Source organism: Tachyglossus aculeatus, chromosome 13 (assembly GCF_015852505.1).
Source record: "Tachyglossus aculeatus isolate mTacAcu1 chromosome 13, mTacAcu1.pri, whole genome shotgun sequence".
Taxonomy (NCBI): domain Eukaryota; kingdom Metazoa; phylum Chordata; class Mammalia; order Monotremata; family Tachyglossidae; genus Tachyglossus; species Tachyglossus aculeatus.
In genome coordinates this window covers 23,413,719-23,432,525 of record NC_052078.1, presented here as the reverse complement: position 1 = coordinate 23,432,525, position 18,807 = coordinate 23,413,719, and the positions used below count along the sequence as shown (strand labels likewise).

General features: G+C 45.1%; 1 protein-coding gene across 2 annotated transcripts in view; it reads left to right on the top strand.

Moving 5' to 3' along the window:
• The first annotated feature begins 6,189 nt into the window (after positions 1-6,189).
• Positions 6,190-18,807, top strand: part of ADAM22 (ADAM metallopeptidase domain 22) — a 98,862-nt gene continuing 86,244 nt past the window's right edge. For both annotated transcript variants that reach the window (XM_038755539.1, XM_038755538.1), the window contains exons 1-3: positions 6,190-6,209; positions 8,941-9,017; positions 14,280-14,346. In XM_038755539.1, coding sequence (XP_038611467.1) covers positions 6,207-6,209; positions 8,941-9,017; positions 14,280-14,346 — 147 coding nt within the window. In that variant the 5' untranslated portion in view covers positions 6,190-6,206. The remainder of the gene's footprint in view (positions 6,210-8,940; positions 9,018-14,279; positions 14,347-18,807) is intronic.

Genomic DNA, 18,807 nt, shown 5'->3' with positions numbered 1-18,807 from the left:
ATGAATGAATGTCCCACATAGGGCTCACAGTCTTAATCCCCATTTTACAGAGGAGGTAACTGAGGCACGGAGAAGTTAAGTGGCTTGCCCAAAGTCACACAGCAGACAAGTGGCGGAGCCAGGATTAGAACCCTTGACCTCTGACTCCCAAGCCTTTGCTCTTTCCACTAAGTTACACTGCTTCTCTAAGGAGTAGCTTTTGTAAATATTATCCAGCCTGCATTCTCCAAGCCCCCAGGGTCCTGGGTTCTAATCCTGACTCTGCCTTTTGTCTGCTGTGTGACCTTGGGCAAGTCACTTCACTTTTCAGGGCCTCAATTACCTCAACTGTAAAATGGGGATTGAAACTGTGAGCCCACATGGGACAGGGGCTGTGTCCAGCTGAATTTACTTGTATCCACCCCAACGTTTAGTACGGTGCTTAATAAGTAGTAAGCACTTAGCAAATACCACAGTTTTTATGATTAGTAGTAGTATTTGTTAAGTGCTTACTGTGTGCCAGGCACTGTACTAAGTGTTGGAGTGGATCCAAGCAAATGGGTTTGGACATAGTCCCTGTCCCACGTGAGGCTCCCAGTCTCAATCCAAATTTTCCAGAGGAGGAAACTGAGGTCCAGAGAAGTGAAGAGACTTGCCCAGGGTCACACAGAAGACAAGTGGGATTAGACCCCATGACAATTCCAACTCCCAGTACCCACTATGCCATGATTTATCGAGCACTTACTGTGGGCAGAGCACTGTACTAAGCACTTGGTAGAGTACAATATAACACTATAGCAATGTAATCTCCTGCTACAACCCAGCCCACATACTTGGCTTTTCTATTGCTAACCTTCTCACTGTGCCTCCGTCTCATCTGCCTTACTTCCAACTTCTCGCCGTCATCCTGCCTCTGTCCTGGAACACCCTCCCTCCTCAAATCCAACAAACAATTACTCTCCCCGGCTTTGAAGCGTTACTGAAAGCACATCTCCTCCAGGAGGCCTTCCCTGACTAAGCCCTCCTTTCCTCTTCTCCCTCTCCCTTCTGCTTCATCCTGACTTGCTCCCTATATTCATCTCCCCCCTTCCCAGCCCTAAAGCACTTATATACATGTCTGTAATTTATTTGTATTAATGTCTGTCTCCCCCTCTAGACTGTAAGCTCATTGTGGGAAGGGAATGTGTCTTTTTATTTTCTATTGTCCTCTCCCAAGTGCTTAGTACAGTGCTCTGCACACAGTAAGCGCTCAATAAATAGGAATGAATGCATAAATAAATGAATATGACAGACACATTCCCTGCCCACGACAAGCTCACGGCCTAGAGGTATTTGGGCAAGGATCGTGTATACCAACTCTGTTCTGCTGCTCTCTCCCAAGCGCTTAGCACAATGCTTAATAAATGTCATTGATTGGGGAAATAAAAGCAAGATGGGGATTAGCTTGGGAGAGGAATGGTGATTATGAGCTGGGCAGAAGTGGAAAAGAGTGGATATGTAGGAGGGAGAAAGCTAATGGGTTGCCTTAAAGTCCAAGGTGAGGAGTTCCTGCTTTGATGCTGAGAGGAATGGGCAACTTTTGAAGGTTTCTGAAGGTTTAGAGAAGTACTAAGTCCTAGTGGAATGACCCAGGGTCTAAGAGTCAGAGGACCCGGGCTGGCTCTGCTACTTGGCTGCTGTGTAACTTTGGGCAAGTCTCTTAACTTCTCTGGGCCCCAGTTTCCTCATCCGCTAAATGGGGTTTAAATCCCGCCTCTTTCTACTTTGTCCCTATGGGGCAGGGACTGTGTCCACCCTGATGATTGTGTTTCTAACCCAAAGTTTAGTATTATGCTTGGCACAGAGTAAGTGCTTTAAATGCCATCATTAGTATTATTATTTCGAGGCGAGAGGAGATTTGGGTAGAGCGACATTTTGGAAAAATGATCCAGGGAGCAGAGCGAAGTGCGGAATGGAGATCAGAGAGGCTTGAGGAGGGAAGATCAGCTGGGACATGACAAGTAAAGTGCAGATCTCAAAAATGCCCTGGAGGGAAAAACGATGTATGATTTAGCGGCCAAATTTAGCTGTTGAAAGAGAGGGAGGAATCACTGAAAATAGTCCGTGGTTGCGGTTCTGAGACGGTAAGGATGGAGGAGTGGTCAGTTGCGCTGGGAAAGTTAGACGGAGGAAAGGAGATTAAGGAGACCTGCTCCGTTTCAGACCTATTAAGCTTGAGATGCTAGGGGAACAACCGAGTGAAGTGTCCCGGAGGTGAGAGTTTGTCGGAGGAGTTGATGTTGAGAGAGAGGAGAGTGAGGGGGTAGGTTGTTATTAGAGGAGTGAAGTATGCAGGCTGGACTGTAGAGGGAAAGGTTTTCATTCATTCAATCGTATTTATTGAGCGCTTACTGTGTGCAGAGCACTGTACTAAGCACTTGGGAAGTACAAATTGGCAACACACAGAGACAGTCCCCACCCAACAACGGACTCATAGTCTAGAAGGGGGAGACAGACAACAAAACAAAACAGGTAGAAAGATGTTAATACCGTCAGAATAAATAGAATTATAGCTAAATACACATCATTAATAAAATAAATAGAGTAATAAAAATGTACAGATATATGCAAGTGCTGTTGGGAGGGAAAGGGAGTAGGGCAGAGGGAGGGAGCAGTCAGGATAGGATGAGTGATTGTACTAACGTGGTAGCGGTTTGGATGGAGAGTTAATCCAAGTAGGATTATTTAGTAAGCTTGAAGAGAGGCTTTAAGCACTTGACATTCAACCCATCCTCAGCCCCACGGCTCTTATGTACATATCCATAATTTATTTTAACATCTGTCTCCCACTCTAGACTCTAAGCTCCTTGTGAGCAGAGAACTTGTTTGTCAATTCTTGTTAGGCCTTCCCAGACTGAGTCCTCTCCCCTTCCCCATCCCCGCTGCCCTACCTCCTTCCCCTCCCCGCAGCACCTGTATATATGTTTGTATAGATTTATTACTCTATTGTACTTGTAAATATTTACTATTCCATTTATTTTATTTTGTTAATGTTTTGTTGTCTCTCCCTCTTCTAGACCTTGAGCCCGTTGTTGGGGAGGGACCATCTCTATCTGTTGCCAACTTGTACTTCCCAAGCGCTTAGTACAGTGCTCTGCACACAGTAAGTGCTCAATAAATACGATTGAATGAATGAATTCTATCGTATTGTATTCTACCAAGTGCTTAGTACTTGGTAACTTGGACTAGTACCCCTACTCAGCTCTCAATAAATACCCCCCGATGGATCGATTGAGAGGCTAGAGACTAGAAAGGGTAGCGACATCTCACCGTGCATTCATGACACGTGCATTCATACCAAATGTTTCTTCTTCACTGAATTGCATCAATTTGTTGCCCCTAAAATACCCAGAAGAGACTTGTTCTGAGGGGAGATAATTCACTAATTATTCCACTGTGGCATATGCAAATCGCGTAATGAAAACACGTATTGAAACGGAACTGGTGTGAACTGCTTTGTTAGAGCTTCCAAATGCTCAGTGGGAGAAAATATTGAATCTCACCATACAAGCGTTATTTTTCTGCAGCCCGGCTCGCGTTTCTTTGAGGGCTACCTCAGATCTTGCAATCTATCATTTTGTGCAGCAGGATAGCAAGGCTCTTCAGAATTGATTTCTGGCCTTTAAAACCTACACAAGCGCAGTACTGATCTGGCCTTAAAATTAAGTGCTTCCTATATGTTGTCAGAACGGACAGTTAATGGGTGAGGCGATGGAGCCTCTGATGCCTTAAGTACTTGATAGAGGATAAAATTGGTCATTCGGTCCATTGTTCCTTGAATGGGTTTCTGCCAAAGTTGGCAGCAAGTATGGGCGTTTCTGCATCTTCAATCCTATTTTGCTTTCCAGGCTATAATAATGATGATGATGGTACTTGTTAGGTGCTTACTTCGTGGCAGACACTGTACTAAGCGCGGGGGTGGATACAAGCAAAGCAGGTTGGGCACAGTCCCTGTCCCATGTGGGGCTCACAGTCTCAACCCCCATTTTACAGATGAGGTAACTGAGACACCGAGAAGCTAAGTGACTTGTCCAAGGCCACACAAGTGAGCCGTAACTAGAACCCGTGACCTTCTGAATCTCAGGCCCGTGCTCAATCTGGTACGCTATGCTGCTTCTCACTATGCCACGCTGCAGCTAGACTGTAAGCTCCTGTGGGAAGGGAAGGACCTGGGTTCTAATGGTGGTTCTGCCACTTGTCTGCTGTATATCCTTGGGCAAGTCACTTTCTGTACCGTCTCTGTAAAATGGGGATTAAGACTTTGCCCCTCACGTGGGACAAGTACTGTGTCCAACTTGATTAGCTCATATCTACCCCAGTGCTCAGTACAGTGCCTGGCACCCAGGGTTCAACAAATACCATTTTGTTTTGTCTTCTTTAAAATAAAGGAACATTTCTACCAACTCTCTTTTATATTCTAATTTACCAAGTGCTTAATACAGTGCTCTGCACACAGCTAGTGCTCAATAATTACAGTTGATTGATTGGTCTCCCAAAAGAAGAACTAGTCACAAAATCTGTGCCGTGAGATTTTGCGGGAAGGGGAATGGTAAAAAAGCCAAACTCTTATGTCATCATTCATCACATAGAAGCAGCCTGGCTTAGTAGAGAGAGCGCATGCCTGGGAGTGAAAAGGATCTGGTTTCTAATTCCGGCTCCACCACTAGTTTGATGTGACCTTGGGCAGGTCACTTCTCAGGGCCTCAGTTACCTCATCTGTAAAATAGGGATTAAGACTGTGAGCCTCATGTGGGACAGGGACTGTATCCAACCTAATTTGCTTATATCAACCCCATTACTTAGTACAGTGCCTGGCACATAGTAAGCGCTTAACAAATACCACTATTGTTGTTATTACTGTTACTGTTATTTTGTGGTCATCCTTCAGACAGTTCCCTTCTGTATTTTCACGGCCAAAGTGGGACAAAGACTCTGTCAAAGACAGCCACGCTCATGGACGCAGTATCACTGTTTAACACAGTGTCTTTGACCTGCAGGACAACTGTACTATTGTGGACTGGCAAAAACAACTGTGCTCTCTCTTCTCTCTCCCTCTCAGCTACTCACAAGCTTCTCAGGTTAGACACAGACCAAGTCCCACTAGAGGCTCCCAATCTTAATCCCCATTTTACAGATGAGATACCTGAGGCACAGAGAACTTAAGTGACTTGCCCAGGATCACACAGTAGACAAGTGGTAGAGCTGGAATTAGAAATCAAAACCTTTTGACTCCCGGGCGTGTCCTCTATCCACTAAGCCATGCTGCTTCCCTGAGTTTTCAATTTAGGGTGTGTTTACAAGGCTCTGTTCTTGATTCATTCATTCAATCGTATTTATTGAGCACTTACTATGTGCAGAGCACTGGACTAAGCGCTTGGGAAGTACAAGTTGGCAACATATAGAGACAGTCCCTACCCAACAATGGGCTCACAGTCTAGAAGGGGGAGGCAGACAACAAAACAAAACATGTGGACAGGTGTCAAATCGTCAGAACAAACAGAAGTAAAGCTAGATGCACATCATTAACAAAATAAATAGAATAGTAAATATGTACAAGGAAAATAGAGCAATAAATCTGTACAGACATACAGGTGCAGTGGGGTTCCTTTCTCACTCTACTATTTCTGATTTGATTATCTATATCTACCCTAGCATAGATCTTAGGTAAATAGGAAGAACTTAAAAAGTGCCATAATTAATAGTCCACTGGCACTTCAGACTCATTTGCCCCAAATTAAATGAATCTTCCTTCTTTCCCTCCTTCCTGTGACTGAAGTCTGCACTCTTGGTATCCTCAACTCCTCACTGTCATTCCACTCTCACATCCAGTCTAATAATAGTAATAATAATAATTACGATGATATTTTAGTAAGTGCTTACTCCACGCCAGGCACTGTACTAAGCGCTGGGGTGGATACAAGCAAATTGGGTTGGACACAGTCCCTGTCCCACTTGGGGCTCACAGTCTCAATCCCCATTTTACAGGTGAGGTAACTGAGGCCCAGAGAAGTGAAGTATCTTGCCCAAGGTCACACAGCAGACAGGTGACGGGGTCGGGATTAGAACCCAGGTCCTTGACAACAGTTGACAGCAGAGTTCCAGAAGGCCCATCTGATCTTGGCCGACGGACATCACCTGACTTGTCAGTTGTGTGGAATGAGAATTATACATGGCTTCCAGTTCTCAGAATGGTGATTTTTTTTTTCAACCCCCATGAGCCACAGAAGATGAGTTTGAGGGCCCTTCAACGCCTCTTGAAATGAAATAAAGATTTCTGTCACATCAGGCCTTTGGGGAGAAGTATCTTGCTCTCCTTTTAACTGAGCTACCCCGGAAGGAAAGCAGGCAGAAGAATGTTTATGGAACTGGCTAATGATTCTGTTGGGTGCAGTAGAGAAGTGTAAATAATTTAAATTAATTTCTAAATTGCCAATTTGCCTTGGATTGGCAGAGCTTTCCCAGCACTTTGTAACATTAAGCAAAAGTTAACAGGACAGAGGGTCAGGGAAGACGGCATTTTATCATCATAAAATGGGGGAAGCAGCATGGCCTAGTGGATAGAGCCCGGCTCTGGGAATCAGAAGGACCTGGGTTTTAATTCTGGCTCTGCCACTTGTCTGCTGCATGACCTTGGGCAAGTCATTTCATTTATCTGGGCCTCAGTCACCTTATCTGTAAAATGGGGATTAAGACTGTGAGCCCCTTGTGGGACAGGGACTGTGTCCAACCTGATTACCTTGTGTCTACCCCAGCCCTTTGAACAGTGCTTGACACATAATAAGTGCTTAGCAATATTATTATTGTTATGTACATGGGATGGAGTTTTGCTGGGCCCCGAAGGCATGGGGAGAAATAGAAACTGATAACAAGGAAGTGAAATAAGAAATGCCTCCAGCAAATAGAGTTGGATATCTCATTTTTCAATCACAGATACTGTCCACCGGTCTAAATGAAACTTGATCTGAAGAGCAAATTAAACATTTGAAATGATTTTGTTCACTTCAAATCCCAAACATTTTCATGGTTGTTTTCCAATTATGAATGATCTTTGCCACTGGCCTCCGTATTTAAAGATGGTGAGAATATTTTAGGGTGGATGGAGCTGAAAAATGTTATGTGTCACTGATACTAAGTTCACACTGAGCACCATAAATATAGTTCCCTGCCAAACTTGCAGTTTTTTATGATATTTGATGATGATAATAGTAGTATTTGTTAAGCTTTTACTACATGCCAGGCACTTTACTAAGCGCTGGGGTGAATACAAGCAAATCAGGCTGGACGCAATCCCTGTTTCACATGGGGTTCACAGTCTTAATCCCCATTTTCCGGATGAGGTACCTGAGGCCCAGAGAAGTTAAGTGGCTTGCCCAAGCAGACAAGTGGCAAAGCTGGGATTAGAACTCAGGTCCTTCTGATGCCCAGGCTGTAATCACTAGGCCACGGGCAACTGCTGTTGTTTTCATAGCTGTTTCTTAGTCTTCTAGATTTCCCAAAGCTTTTGATTAAAGTCAACAAACTCCTCTGATTGCCTCCTATCATTTGGGGGCAAGCTGCCACTCTCCTTGGCCCTCTGGGTTTGTTAGCCACCAAGAAAATCTTGGGCTTTTTTATTCCCTCCTATTTAACTCTTCCCCTGATTCGGACCCCGCAAACCCAACTTCTCAATCAATTGTGGTTTGGCCGCTGGCATTGTCAACCATCCAGTGAGTCAGTCGTATTTACTGAGCACTTACTGTGTGCAGAACGCTGTACTAAGCGCTCGGGAGAGTACAATAGAACAATAAACAGACACACTCCCTTCCCACAGTGACCTCACATTCTGGAGGGTGATTTAGGTGATTAGGTCCGGGTGCTTTTGATGGAGAAACTGCTATTTTTCTAGAATTTTTCCTCCTCTCCCTCGAATCTATGTAATGCGGAGTTAACGTTTAAGCAAAAGGCTCATTACTGTTTCAGTCCAGTGCCCTGAAGGGAAGGGAATTTACAATTTCATGGGGTCCAAAGCTGTCAAGAAACGGGGCCACTGACCCCCTGGGGACCTCGCCATCTGGATGAGAACATTAGCGGCAGAATTAATGCCAACTGAAGAATTGGATCTAGTAATAATAGCAGCGGTCTTGGTTAAGTACTTACTGTGTAATTATAGTACTTGTTAAGTATTTACTATGTGCCAAGCACTATTCTATGCACTGAAGTAGATACCAGTTCATCAGGCTGCAAACAATCCCTGTCCCACATTGGGCTCACAGTCTTAACCCCCATTTTTTTACAGATGAGATAATTGAGGCCCAGAGAAGTGAAGCGATTTGCCCAAGGTCACACAGCCGTCAGGTGGCAGAGCTGGGATTGGAACCCAGGTCCTCTGACTCTGTACTCTTTGCCCCAGGCTTCTCTAGGGAAGAAGTGTGACCTCGAGGAGCAGAGGCCCGGAGGTCAAAAGGTCCTGGGTTCCCATCCTGGTTCCACCACTTGTCTGCTGTGTGACCTTGGGCAAGTCACTTCACTTCTCTGTGCCTGTTCCCTAAACTGTAAAATGGGGATTAAGACTCTGAGCCCCATGTGGGAGAGGGACTTTGTCCAACACAATTTGCTTGTATTCACCCCACTGCTTGGTTCAGTGTGTTGCACAAAGTAAGTGCTTAATAAATACCACAGTTAGACATAGAGGGAGGAACAGAGAAGGGTCTGAAAGGAGGGAGGGGGAAGTCTTAAGATCTTTTTAGGTTGGTGGTTTAAGGAAGAAAGGATTCCTCACAGGATCTAAAAATGCCCTGCCATTAATCCATTGTACAGTGAAGTCTAAAGGTGATTACTTTTTCTCACAAGAAACTAGGACCCGATAGTTCAACTGTTTAGCAGCTGAAATAGCATTTTATTGGGATTGCTTAATAATTGTCTCTCATCTTCTTAACATTTCAGTCTATACATATCGACCGGGCCAGCTTCCAAGTGGATGCTTTCGGATCTTCCTTCATTCTCGACGTGACCTTAAACCAGTAAGTATTGGGTAGGGGTGGGGATGACTACTCGGGGCTTATGTTATATTGTGCTAATTCCGTTTTTCATTTTGTCAAATAGTCAGTTGGTCAGTCAGTTGCATTTATTGAGCGCTTACTGACTGCAAAGCATTGTACTCAGAGCTTGGGAGAGGACAATACAAGACTAAACAGACATTCATCCTCTTCCTCCTCCTTGTCCTCCTTCTCATCCTCCTCCTCCATTTGTTTGTCCTCTTCTTCTTCCTCCTTATCCTCTTCCTCCTCCTTTTCCTACTCTTCTTTCCTCCTTCTGATTCAGGGATAAATCAGACCCATTCCTCTGGTCCATATGTCCATGCCTGCAGAAATAATCAGCCTGGGTTCCCGCAGACCCAGAAAAGAGCTGCATCCTCACAGTCCTGTAGAAACAGGAGAAGGGAAGGTGCTTAGAGCCCTTCCCCCCTCCTTCTGCTTTCGGGCTGAATTTGGCCCCTGTTGGGGTGGGAGTGAGGGGAAATCCACTTGTGTCCAGAATCAACATGCCTAGTAAAAAGATCGAGAACCTGGGAGTCAGAGGACCTGGGTTCTAATCTCGGTTCTGCCCCGTGTCTCCTATGTGACCCTGGGCAAGTCACTTCACTTCTCTGGGCCTCAGTTACTTCATCGGGAAGATGGGAATTAAGACTGTGAGCCCCATGTGGGGCAGAGAGACTGGGTCCAACTTCATTAGCCTGTAGCTACCCCAGCGTTTAGTACAGCACCTGGCACATTGTAAGCACTTAACAAATGCCATAAAAAATCAGTTATTCAAGAGTGACTATACGGCTTTAGGAAGATTACATAGGATTGTGAACCGCTTTGCAGAAACAAAAAGTTACAATGGGCTGATAAGTGTGAAGAAAACTGATTCATTCATTCAGTCGTATTTATTGAGCGCTTACTGTGTGCGGAGCACTTTACTAAGCACTTGGAAAGTACAGTTTGGCAACAGTAGAGACAATCCCTACCCAACAATAAATAGAAAAATGAATACGTACATATATACCCAAGTACTGTGGGGCAGGGAGGGGGATAGAGCAGAGGGAGGGAGTCAGAGCGATGGGGAGGGGAGGAGGAGCAGAGGAAAAGGGGGGCTCAGTCTGGGAAGGCCTCCTGGAGGAGGTGAGCTTTCAGTAGGGCTTTGAAGGGGGGAAGAGAGCTAGTTTGGTGGATGTGAGGAGGGAGGGCATTCCAGGACAGAGGTAGGACCTGATGTTTTTTGTTTGGCTTTTGGGGTACTGGTTAAGCTCTTACTATGTAACAAGCTCTGTGCTAATTCTGGGGTAGACACCAGATTATCTGGTCGGACACAGTCCCTGTCTCTCACTGGGCTCATAGGCTAGGTGAGAGGGAGAACAGGTATTTCACTCCCATTTTACAAGTAAGGAAACCCAGAGAGGGAATTAAGACTGTGAGCCCCATGTGGGACAGGAACTGTGTCCAACCCGTTTAGCTCAGATCCACCCCAGCGCTTAGAACAGTGCCTGGCACAGAGTAAGCGCTTAACAAATACCACGAAAAAAACCCCCAAACCGATGAGGCCTCAGGATCAAAAATCTGAGCATGTACTGATTAGCCCGAGAGCGGTTTGTGCAGGGAGATTTGTGGTTCCTTGTACCTGCCAGATAAGTTCATACTGTGGCACAGAATACAAATGAGTAGGCAGAAAAAGTGGGAGCACTTTGAATCGCACAAAAAGGTTTTAGGCATGAAGACCTATTTTGGGCTGAAACGACTGCAGCGTAGTGACAGTGCTGTATCGCAGCATCATGTAACCCAGGAGGCGGTTGCCTTGGTAACAACTCCAGCCTCTGCCATCCGCAGTAGATTTTCGGTTTCTTGCTGATACAGTCCAGCCTAAAGGAGCACCTTAGCCCCAAACGTGGTGAGATTTGGGTCGGACTTTGATAATTATGGTACTTGTTGAGTGCTTACTATGTGCCAAGCACTGTTCTAAGCACTGGGCAGATGTAGGTTAATCAGGTCGGACATAGTCCCTGTCTCACATGGGGCTCACACTCTTTATCCCCATTGTACAGATGAGGGACTGAGGCCCAGAGAAGTGAAGTGACTTGCCCAGGGTCACACAGCAGACACGTGGCAGAGCCGGGATTAGGACCCAGGTCCTTCAAACTCCCAGGCCTGTGCTCTATCCACCAAGGCATGTTGCTTCTCCGACTCAGGCTTCGGCAGAATAAGCACTTAATGGTAATCAATCATCAATCAGTGAGTGAAATTTTCTGAGCACTTACTGTGTGCAGAGCACTGAACTAAGAACTTGAGAAAGTATAATATACAGCAGGGTTGGTGGATGTGATCCTTGCACACAAATGCACAGTGTAAGGAGGAAGACAGATATTGAAATAAATTACAGATAGGGAACAGGGAATGTGTTTATTATTATATTGTACTCTCCCAAGCGCTTACTACAGTCTTCTGCACACTGTAAGCACTCAGTAAATGCAATTAACTGACTGATTGGAAGTAGGAGATTATGGGGTTATTTACATGGGGGTTGGGGTGCGTATCAAAGGGATTAAGGGGTACACAGCAAAGGGCAGAGTCATCACAGATGGGTAGGACCAAAACTGGAATAATTATATCAATTGTATTTTTTGAGCACTTACAGTACTAAGTGCCTCGGAGAGTACACTATAAGAACGTAATAGTTGGTGGATACATTCCCTCCCCACAATGAGATAGACGTTTCAAATCACAGTTTATGCCTAATGATGGATTTTTTTCTACTTGTTCTGTCTCATCATTAAGTTTTCATTTACTTTGCTGTTATTATTTTAGGGACCACTCTATCCTATCTTCTGTCCTAAAAAAAAAAACCCCAAAACACCTTTGACCCTTCCAGTTATCACCCCATCTCCCTCCTACCGTTCCTCTCCAAGCTCCTTGAGCGAGTTGTCAACACCGACCTTTTTCTTTATATTTGTTAAGCACTTACTGTGTACCAGGCACTGTTCTAAGCACTGGGATAGATACAAGGTAATCAAGTTGGACACTGCCCTTGTCCCGCCTGGGGCTCACAAATCTTAATCCACATTTTGCAGATGAGATGACTGAGGCCCAGAGAATTGAAGTGACTTGCCCAAGTTCACACAGTAAACAAGCGGCGGAGCCGGGACTAGAACCCAGGTCCTTCTGACTCCCAAGCGCGGGCTTTTTCCACAAGACCATGCTGCTTCTCACCTTCCTCCTCTTCCTCTTCTCCAGCTCTTTCCTAGAGCCCCTCTAATCCGGCTTCTGCCCCCCTTTATTCCACTGAAACTATTCTCTCCAACGTCACCAATGACCTCCTTCTTGGTCAATCTTATAGACTCTACTCCATCTGAATTCTCCTCGACTTCTCATCAGCTTTTGACAATGTGGACCACCCCCTTCTCTTGGAAATAGGATCAAACCTTGATCTCACCGCTCCGCTGTTGGGTCTCCTCACACCTCACCGCCCATTCCTTCTCGCTCCTTTTCGCCGGCTCCTCCCACCTCTGGGAGCCCTCGAGTTTCAGATCCGGGTCCCCTTCGATTCTCCATCTCCACCCACTGTCTTGGGGATCTCATCCGTTTCCACGGCTTCAACTACCACCTCTCTGCCGATAACTCCCAAATCCACATCTCCAGCCCTGACCCCTCTTCTCCTCTGCAATCTTGTAACTCCTCCAGATATTTCAGGATAGCTCCACTTGGATCCAAACTGCTACCTCGCTCATCCATACCACGGATTCCGTCTTGCCAACTGCCTCCTCACTGACCTCCCTGCCTCCAGCCTCTCCCCACTGTTGCCCATATCATTTTTCTAAAAAAAACCCTCCGGTCTCCTCAAAAGTCTCCAGTAGTTGTCAAACCAGCTCTGCATCAAACAGAAACTCACATCCTTCTTTCCATGAGGAACTCTCACTTCATAACCGACAGACCACCACTTTCTCCATCCTCAAAGCCCTACAAAAATGGTATCTCCTCCAGGAAGCCTTCCCGGTCTACTCTCTCAACTCCCCATCTTCTTTTCCCTCCCTCTGCACTTGAGTCGATACCTGGTCATCTTTCCAGCCCTCAAAGCACTCTTGCCCATATCCTTCTACCCAGCATCATCCTCTACTTGTGATTTATTTTCACATCTATCTCCCCGGCTGGATTATATCATGAGCAGGTATCGCACTATCTATTCTATCGAACTCTCTTAAGTGTATAGTACAGTGCTTTACACACTGTAAGCACTCAATAAATATCAATCAATTGACCAGTTTGGAGAAACTTGGCTAAATGGCTGACTGGTGGGTATTTAAAAATGCGTTAAATTACCCAGTTGTATTGAATTGCTGTAATTAAGAAAAAAATTGCTTCGTAGAGATTTTGGTATGAAGGAATTTTATTGTAGTTGCTTCTAGAGCAGGGGGCAATAGCCTTTTTGTGGCAAGGACCCAAACAACATGGAACCTTCCAACAGGTGGTGTTCAAAATACTGATTTATACAGTTTGAACGTGCATTAATGTAACTTACTTTATGGTGAGTCTAATGGTGAGAAGCAGGGCGGCCCAGAAAGATCCTGGGCCTGCGAGTCAGAGGCCCCGGGTTCTAATCCCTGCTCTGCCACTTGTCAGCTGTGTGACCTCAGGTAAGCCACTTAACTTCTCTATGCCTCAGTTACCTCATCTGTAAAATGGGGATTAAGACTGAGCCCCACCCACATGGGACATCCTGATTATCTTGTATCTACCCCAGTGCTTAGAACAGTGCTTGGCACATAGTAAGTACTTAATACCTTAATTATTGTTATTATTGTTCTCTGGGCTTCAGTTTCCTCATCTGCAAAATGGGGGTTTCCAACCGGTTTGTACTCTCCCATGTGCTCAGTACAGCATTCTGCACACAGTAAATGCCTATTAATTGATCCCCTGGATCTTCTAGGGCAATTACCTTCTAGGCTTGCAATTAGACTGTGGCTTAAAAGATTGAATGGTTAGTTAAGTCCAAAACAAAAGCAAAAAGAGAAAACAACTGTGAAAAATGAGTGATGCGAAAATCAAAAACTTTCCTTCCAGTAGCAGTCTTAAATGGTCTAGTCCTAAACATCCACTATTTAAGGTTGAATGTATATATATTAAACCATGGACTTTTTCTGTAGGAATTGTTGTAATTTCTTAAACAGAACGGGGAGAGCTTTGCTTCGTAAATTCAGACTTGGCAGTTTTCCAGCCTAGCTTCCACTCACCAATTATTTTCTGCCTTTGCAGTGATCTGCTGTCTTCTAAATACCTGGAGAGACATATTGAACATGGAGGAAAGACTGTGGAAGTTAAAGTAAGGGAACCTTTCCTTTTTGGGTAATTTTGGAAAATTGACTTTGAGGGAATGTACCTTATTTCCTGTGACAGTTTTTGAGGCCTCCTGAAAGACCGAATCGATCTTTCATGATTTTTTTCGGTGAGAAAGTTTGCCTTTCAGTATGAAAGTCAAACTTTTTATTGAGCCGCTATTAAAGTGCTATTGATGTAATAAGCTCTTTTTAATATTTGAAAATTCTGATGATTCCACGTCACCTAGGGTCTGGTGTTCAATCAGGTGATTTGTAGGGAGCAGAGACTCCTTCAGTCTGGATCAAGGGGGGTGCTTATCGCCTAAATTGTGTTTGATTGGATCATGATGTACCTGGGAAGTCCTATCCGATCACCCCCACCCACCCAATCCGAAGGGTTGATTTACGATCCTCCGATTGGTTCTTGCAGATGGGATCTGATTCATTTGATCGGCCTGGGACCTGAGTTCTAATCCCAGCTCTGCCAATGGCTTGCTGTGTGACCCTGGGCAAGTCACTTCACTTCTCTGGCCCTCGGTTTCCTCAACGGAGTCCCTGTCCAACCTGATTAACTTGTACCTACCCAAGCGCTTGGAACAGTGTTTGACAGTTGTATGCACTTACCAAATATCATTAAGAAAATGATGTAATGGGACTCTGGCAAATTGCTGTATTAAAATAGGCATGTCTGCTCCATTTTATCAGATAGGGTAGGGGGAGGGAGATTGGGTCTGGGGCCTAGAAAGAATTAAAAGCCAGGGCGGATGACGGTCCATTGTCTTGGAAACTACCCCCTTCAAATTTCTACAGTACTTGCAGGTCTGTTGTCTTACTTCAGTCAATCACGGTATTTATTGTGCCCCTACTTTGTGCAGAGCACTTGGCAAAGTTTGGGAGAATTGGTAGACAATGTTGCTACCCACGAGGAGCTTACTTGCTACAGTAGCAGCATGGCTTAGTGGATAGAGACTGTTGTTGGGTGGGGATTGTCTCCATTTGTTGCCGAATTGTACTTTCCAAGCACTTAGTACAATGCTCTGCACACAGTAAGCGCTCAATAAATATGACTGAATGAATATATGAATAGAGCACAGGCCTGGGAGTTAGAAGGACCTGGGTTCTAATCCTGCCAGATGTCTGCTGTGAGACCTTGCTTGGGCAAGTCTCTGGGCCTCTCTTACCTCATCTGCAAAATGGGGATTAAGACTGTGAGCCCCAAGCAGGACAAAGACTGTGTCCAACCTGATTAACTTGTATCTAACCCAACACTTAGGACAGTGCTTAACACGTAGTAAGCGCTTAACAAATGCCATGATAATAATAGTAATAATAATAATACAGAGGCAGACAGACATTAAAATAAATAACAGGTAGGGGAAATAGTAGAGTATGAGGATATGTGCCCTAAGTGTTGAAGGTGTACACAGCCGGTCTTAATCATGGAAGGCCTCTTGGGGAAGATATGATTTTAGGAGGCTTTTGAAGATGGGCAGTGTGGTGGTCAGTAGGAAAAATCACTTCTTTGTGCCTCAATTTCCTCAAAAATGGGGATTAAATAGTATTTTCCCTGAATTTAGACTGTAAATTCTCCCCACCCCTCAAAATGTGGAGACAAGAACCTGAGTCCAACCTAATAGTAGTAATAATAATAACTGTGGTATTTGTTAAGTGCTTACTATTTGCCGGGCACTATACTAAGCACTGGGGTGGATGCAGGCAAATCGGGGCAGTCCCTTTCCCAAGTGGGGCTCACAGTCTTAATCCCTATTTGACCGACGAGGGAACTGAGGCACAGAGAAAGGAAGTGACTTGCCCAAGGTCACACAACAGACAAATGGCAGAGCTGGGATTAGAACCCAGATCCTTCTGAGTCCCAGGACCGTGCCTTATCCACTAGGCCACGCTGCTTCTCTGAATAACTCGATTCACTTCTATCTACTCCAGCACTTGAACAGTGCTTGGCACAGAGTAAGCACTTAAAATATATAGTAATGATAATAATAGAGCAGCTTCAGTCTGAGTATAGACTGTAAAGATGAAGACTGAAAGAGGATATGATTTATGGACAAAATTCTGGTGGATCCCCAAATCCTCTCCCATCAAGATGAGGGGGTACCGATTGAAGTTTGAAGTCGATAGAAAAGTGTCCATTTATTGTTGTTATACTCTCCCAAATACTTAGTACAGTGCTCTGCTCCCAGTAAACAATAAATGTGATTAAATGAACAAGTGAATGAATTAATTTGAAGTAAATGGAGGGAAATGCTTCCTAACATAGTGGGTGGAAAACAGTAGAATCCATTAAGCTGGGGAATCATGCAGTCCAAAACAATCTCAGAAAAATGTTCAGTCTCCTGCCACTTTCCCCTTTCCCTCTTTCTTAGTCTCCTTTCTTGGGAATTAGTTTCCTCAGTACGCTCAAAAGAGCGCGTTCTCGGGGAAGGAGGAGAGCTTGGAAGAGATTTGTTGCTAGCTTTAGAAAGCAAACCTTTTTCCCATTTGTGGGTGGTTGTGCTTTTTCCATTTTTTTGGAAGAACCTTCAAGTCATGGTCTCCATCTTGCCACCACTGTAGTTTCAGGAAGATGTCAGATTTCATGGTTTACATTTCAGCGGATTATAGGAAACAATTCTTTGGGGATTAAGTACATCTTCTGCTGGACTAATGCAAGACTAATCGATTTCCATCATGGTGCATAATTCATCAGTTCTCCTTTAATGATGCTGAGAGGGGGCACCAGTCCTAACCCCAGATGTAAAAAAAAATACCAGTTTACATGTCTTGGGGTTGGATGTAAGGAAAATTTTCAAGCCGCAATTGTTGTGAGCATGAGCCTTTTCCAAAATGTTTTTAGTAGTAACGACTTTTACTAAGCGCTTTCAGTGCAAGAAGCCCTGTGCCAAGCACGTAATCAATCAATCAATGGTTTTTATTGAGCGCTTACTACGTACAGAGCACTGTACTGAGCGCTTGGGAGAGCACAATACAGCAGAATTAGCAGACGTGCTCCCTACCCACGACGAGCTTTCGGTCTAGAGGGGGAGAATATAAAGTCAGTGATTCAGACGTGGTCTTTGGCCCCAGAATCAGAGACGATAAACAGATAGGGAAGGAATAACCAGAAAAGATTAAAAAGGGGAGTATTTAGATTAGTAAGAGGACATGTTTTTGGGCTCCGGGTAGGACCATCTTTGATCAAGAGCTTTGGCCTGGAAGTCCAAAGGACCTGAGTTCTAATCCCAGCTCCGCCACTTCATTCATTCAATCATATTTATTGAGCGCTTACTGTGTGCAGAGCACTGTACTAAGTGCTTGGGAAGTACAAGTTGGCAACATACAGAGACAGTCCCTACCCAACAACGGGCTCACAGTCTAGAAGGGGGAGACAGGCAACAAAACGAAACATATTAACAAAATAAAATAAATAGAATAGTAAATACGTACAAGTAAAATAAATAGAGTAATAAATCTGTACAAACATATATACAGGTGCTGTGGGGAGGGGGAGGGGGATGAGGAGGGGGAGAGGAAGGAGGGGGCTCAGTCTGGGAAGGCCTCCTGGAGGAGGTGAGCTCTCAGTAGGGCTTTGAAGGGAGGAAGAGAGCTAGCTTGGCGGATGGGCAGAGGGAGGGCATTCCAGGCCCGGGGGGAGGACGTGGGCCGGGGGTCGACGGCGGGACAGGAGAGAACGAGGTACTGTGATGAGGTTAGCGGCCGAGGAGCGGAGGGTGCAGGTTGGGCTGGAGAAGGAGAGAAGGGAGGTGAGGTAGGAGGGGGCGAGGGGATGGACAGCCTTGAAGCCCAGGGTGAGGAGTTTTTGCCTGAAGCTTAGGTTGACTGGTAGCCACTGGAGATTTTTGAGGAGGGAAGTAACTTGTCTGCAGTGTGACCTTGGACAAGTCACTTCACTGCTCTGGGCCTCAGTTCCATCATCTGGAAAATGGGGATTAAGACTGTGAGCCCCATGTGGGACAGGGACTGTGTCCAACTCAATTTCCCTGTGTCCACCCCAGCGCTTAGTGCAGTTTCTGACATAGTAAGTGCTGAATAAATACCCTAATTATTATAGAGAAGCATCGTGGCCTTGTGGTTACAGCTTGGGCCTGCGAGTCCGAAGGACCTAGGTTCTAATTCCAGCTCCGCCACTTGTCTGCTATGTGACCTTGGGCAAGTCACTTAACCTCTCTGTGCCCCAGTGACCACATCGGTCAAATGGGAATTGACTGTGAGTTCCATCTGTGACAGGGACTGTATAATAATAATAATTATTATTATTATTATGGTATTTTTTTAAGCGCTTCCTATGTGCCAAGCTCTGTTCTAAGTGCTGGTGTAGATACAACGTAAGCGGATTGTCCCACGTGGGGCTCACAGTCTTAATCCCCATTTTCCAGATGATGTAACTGAGGCACAGAGAAGCTAAGTGACTTCCCCAAAGTCACACAGCAGACAGGTGGCGGAGCCGG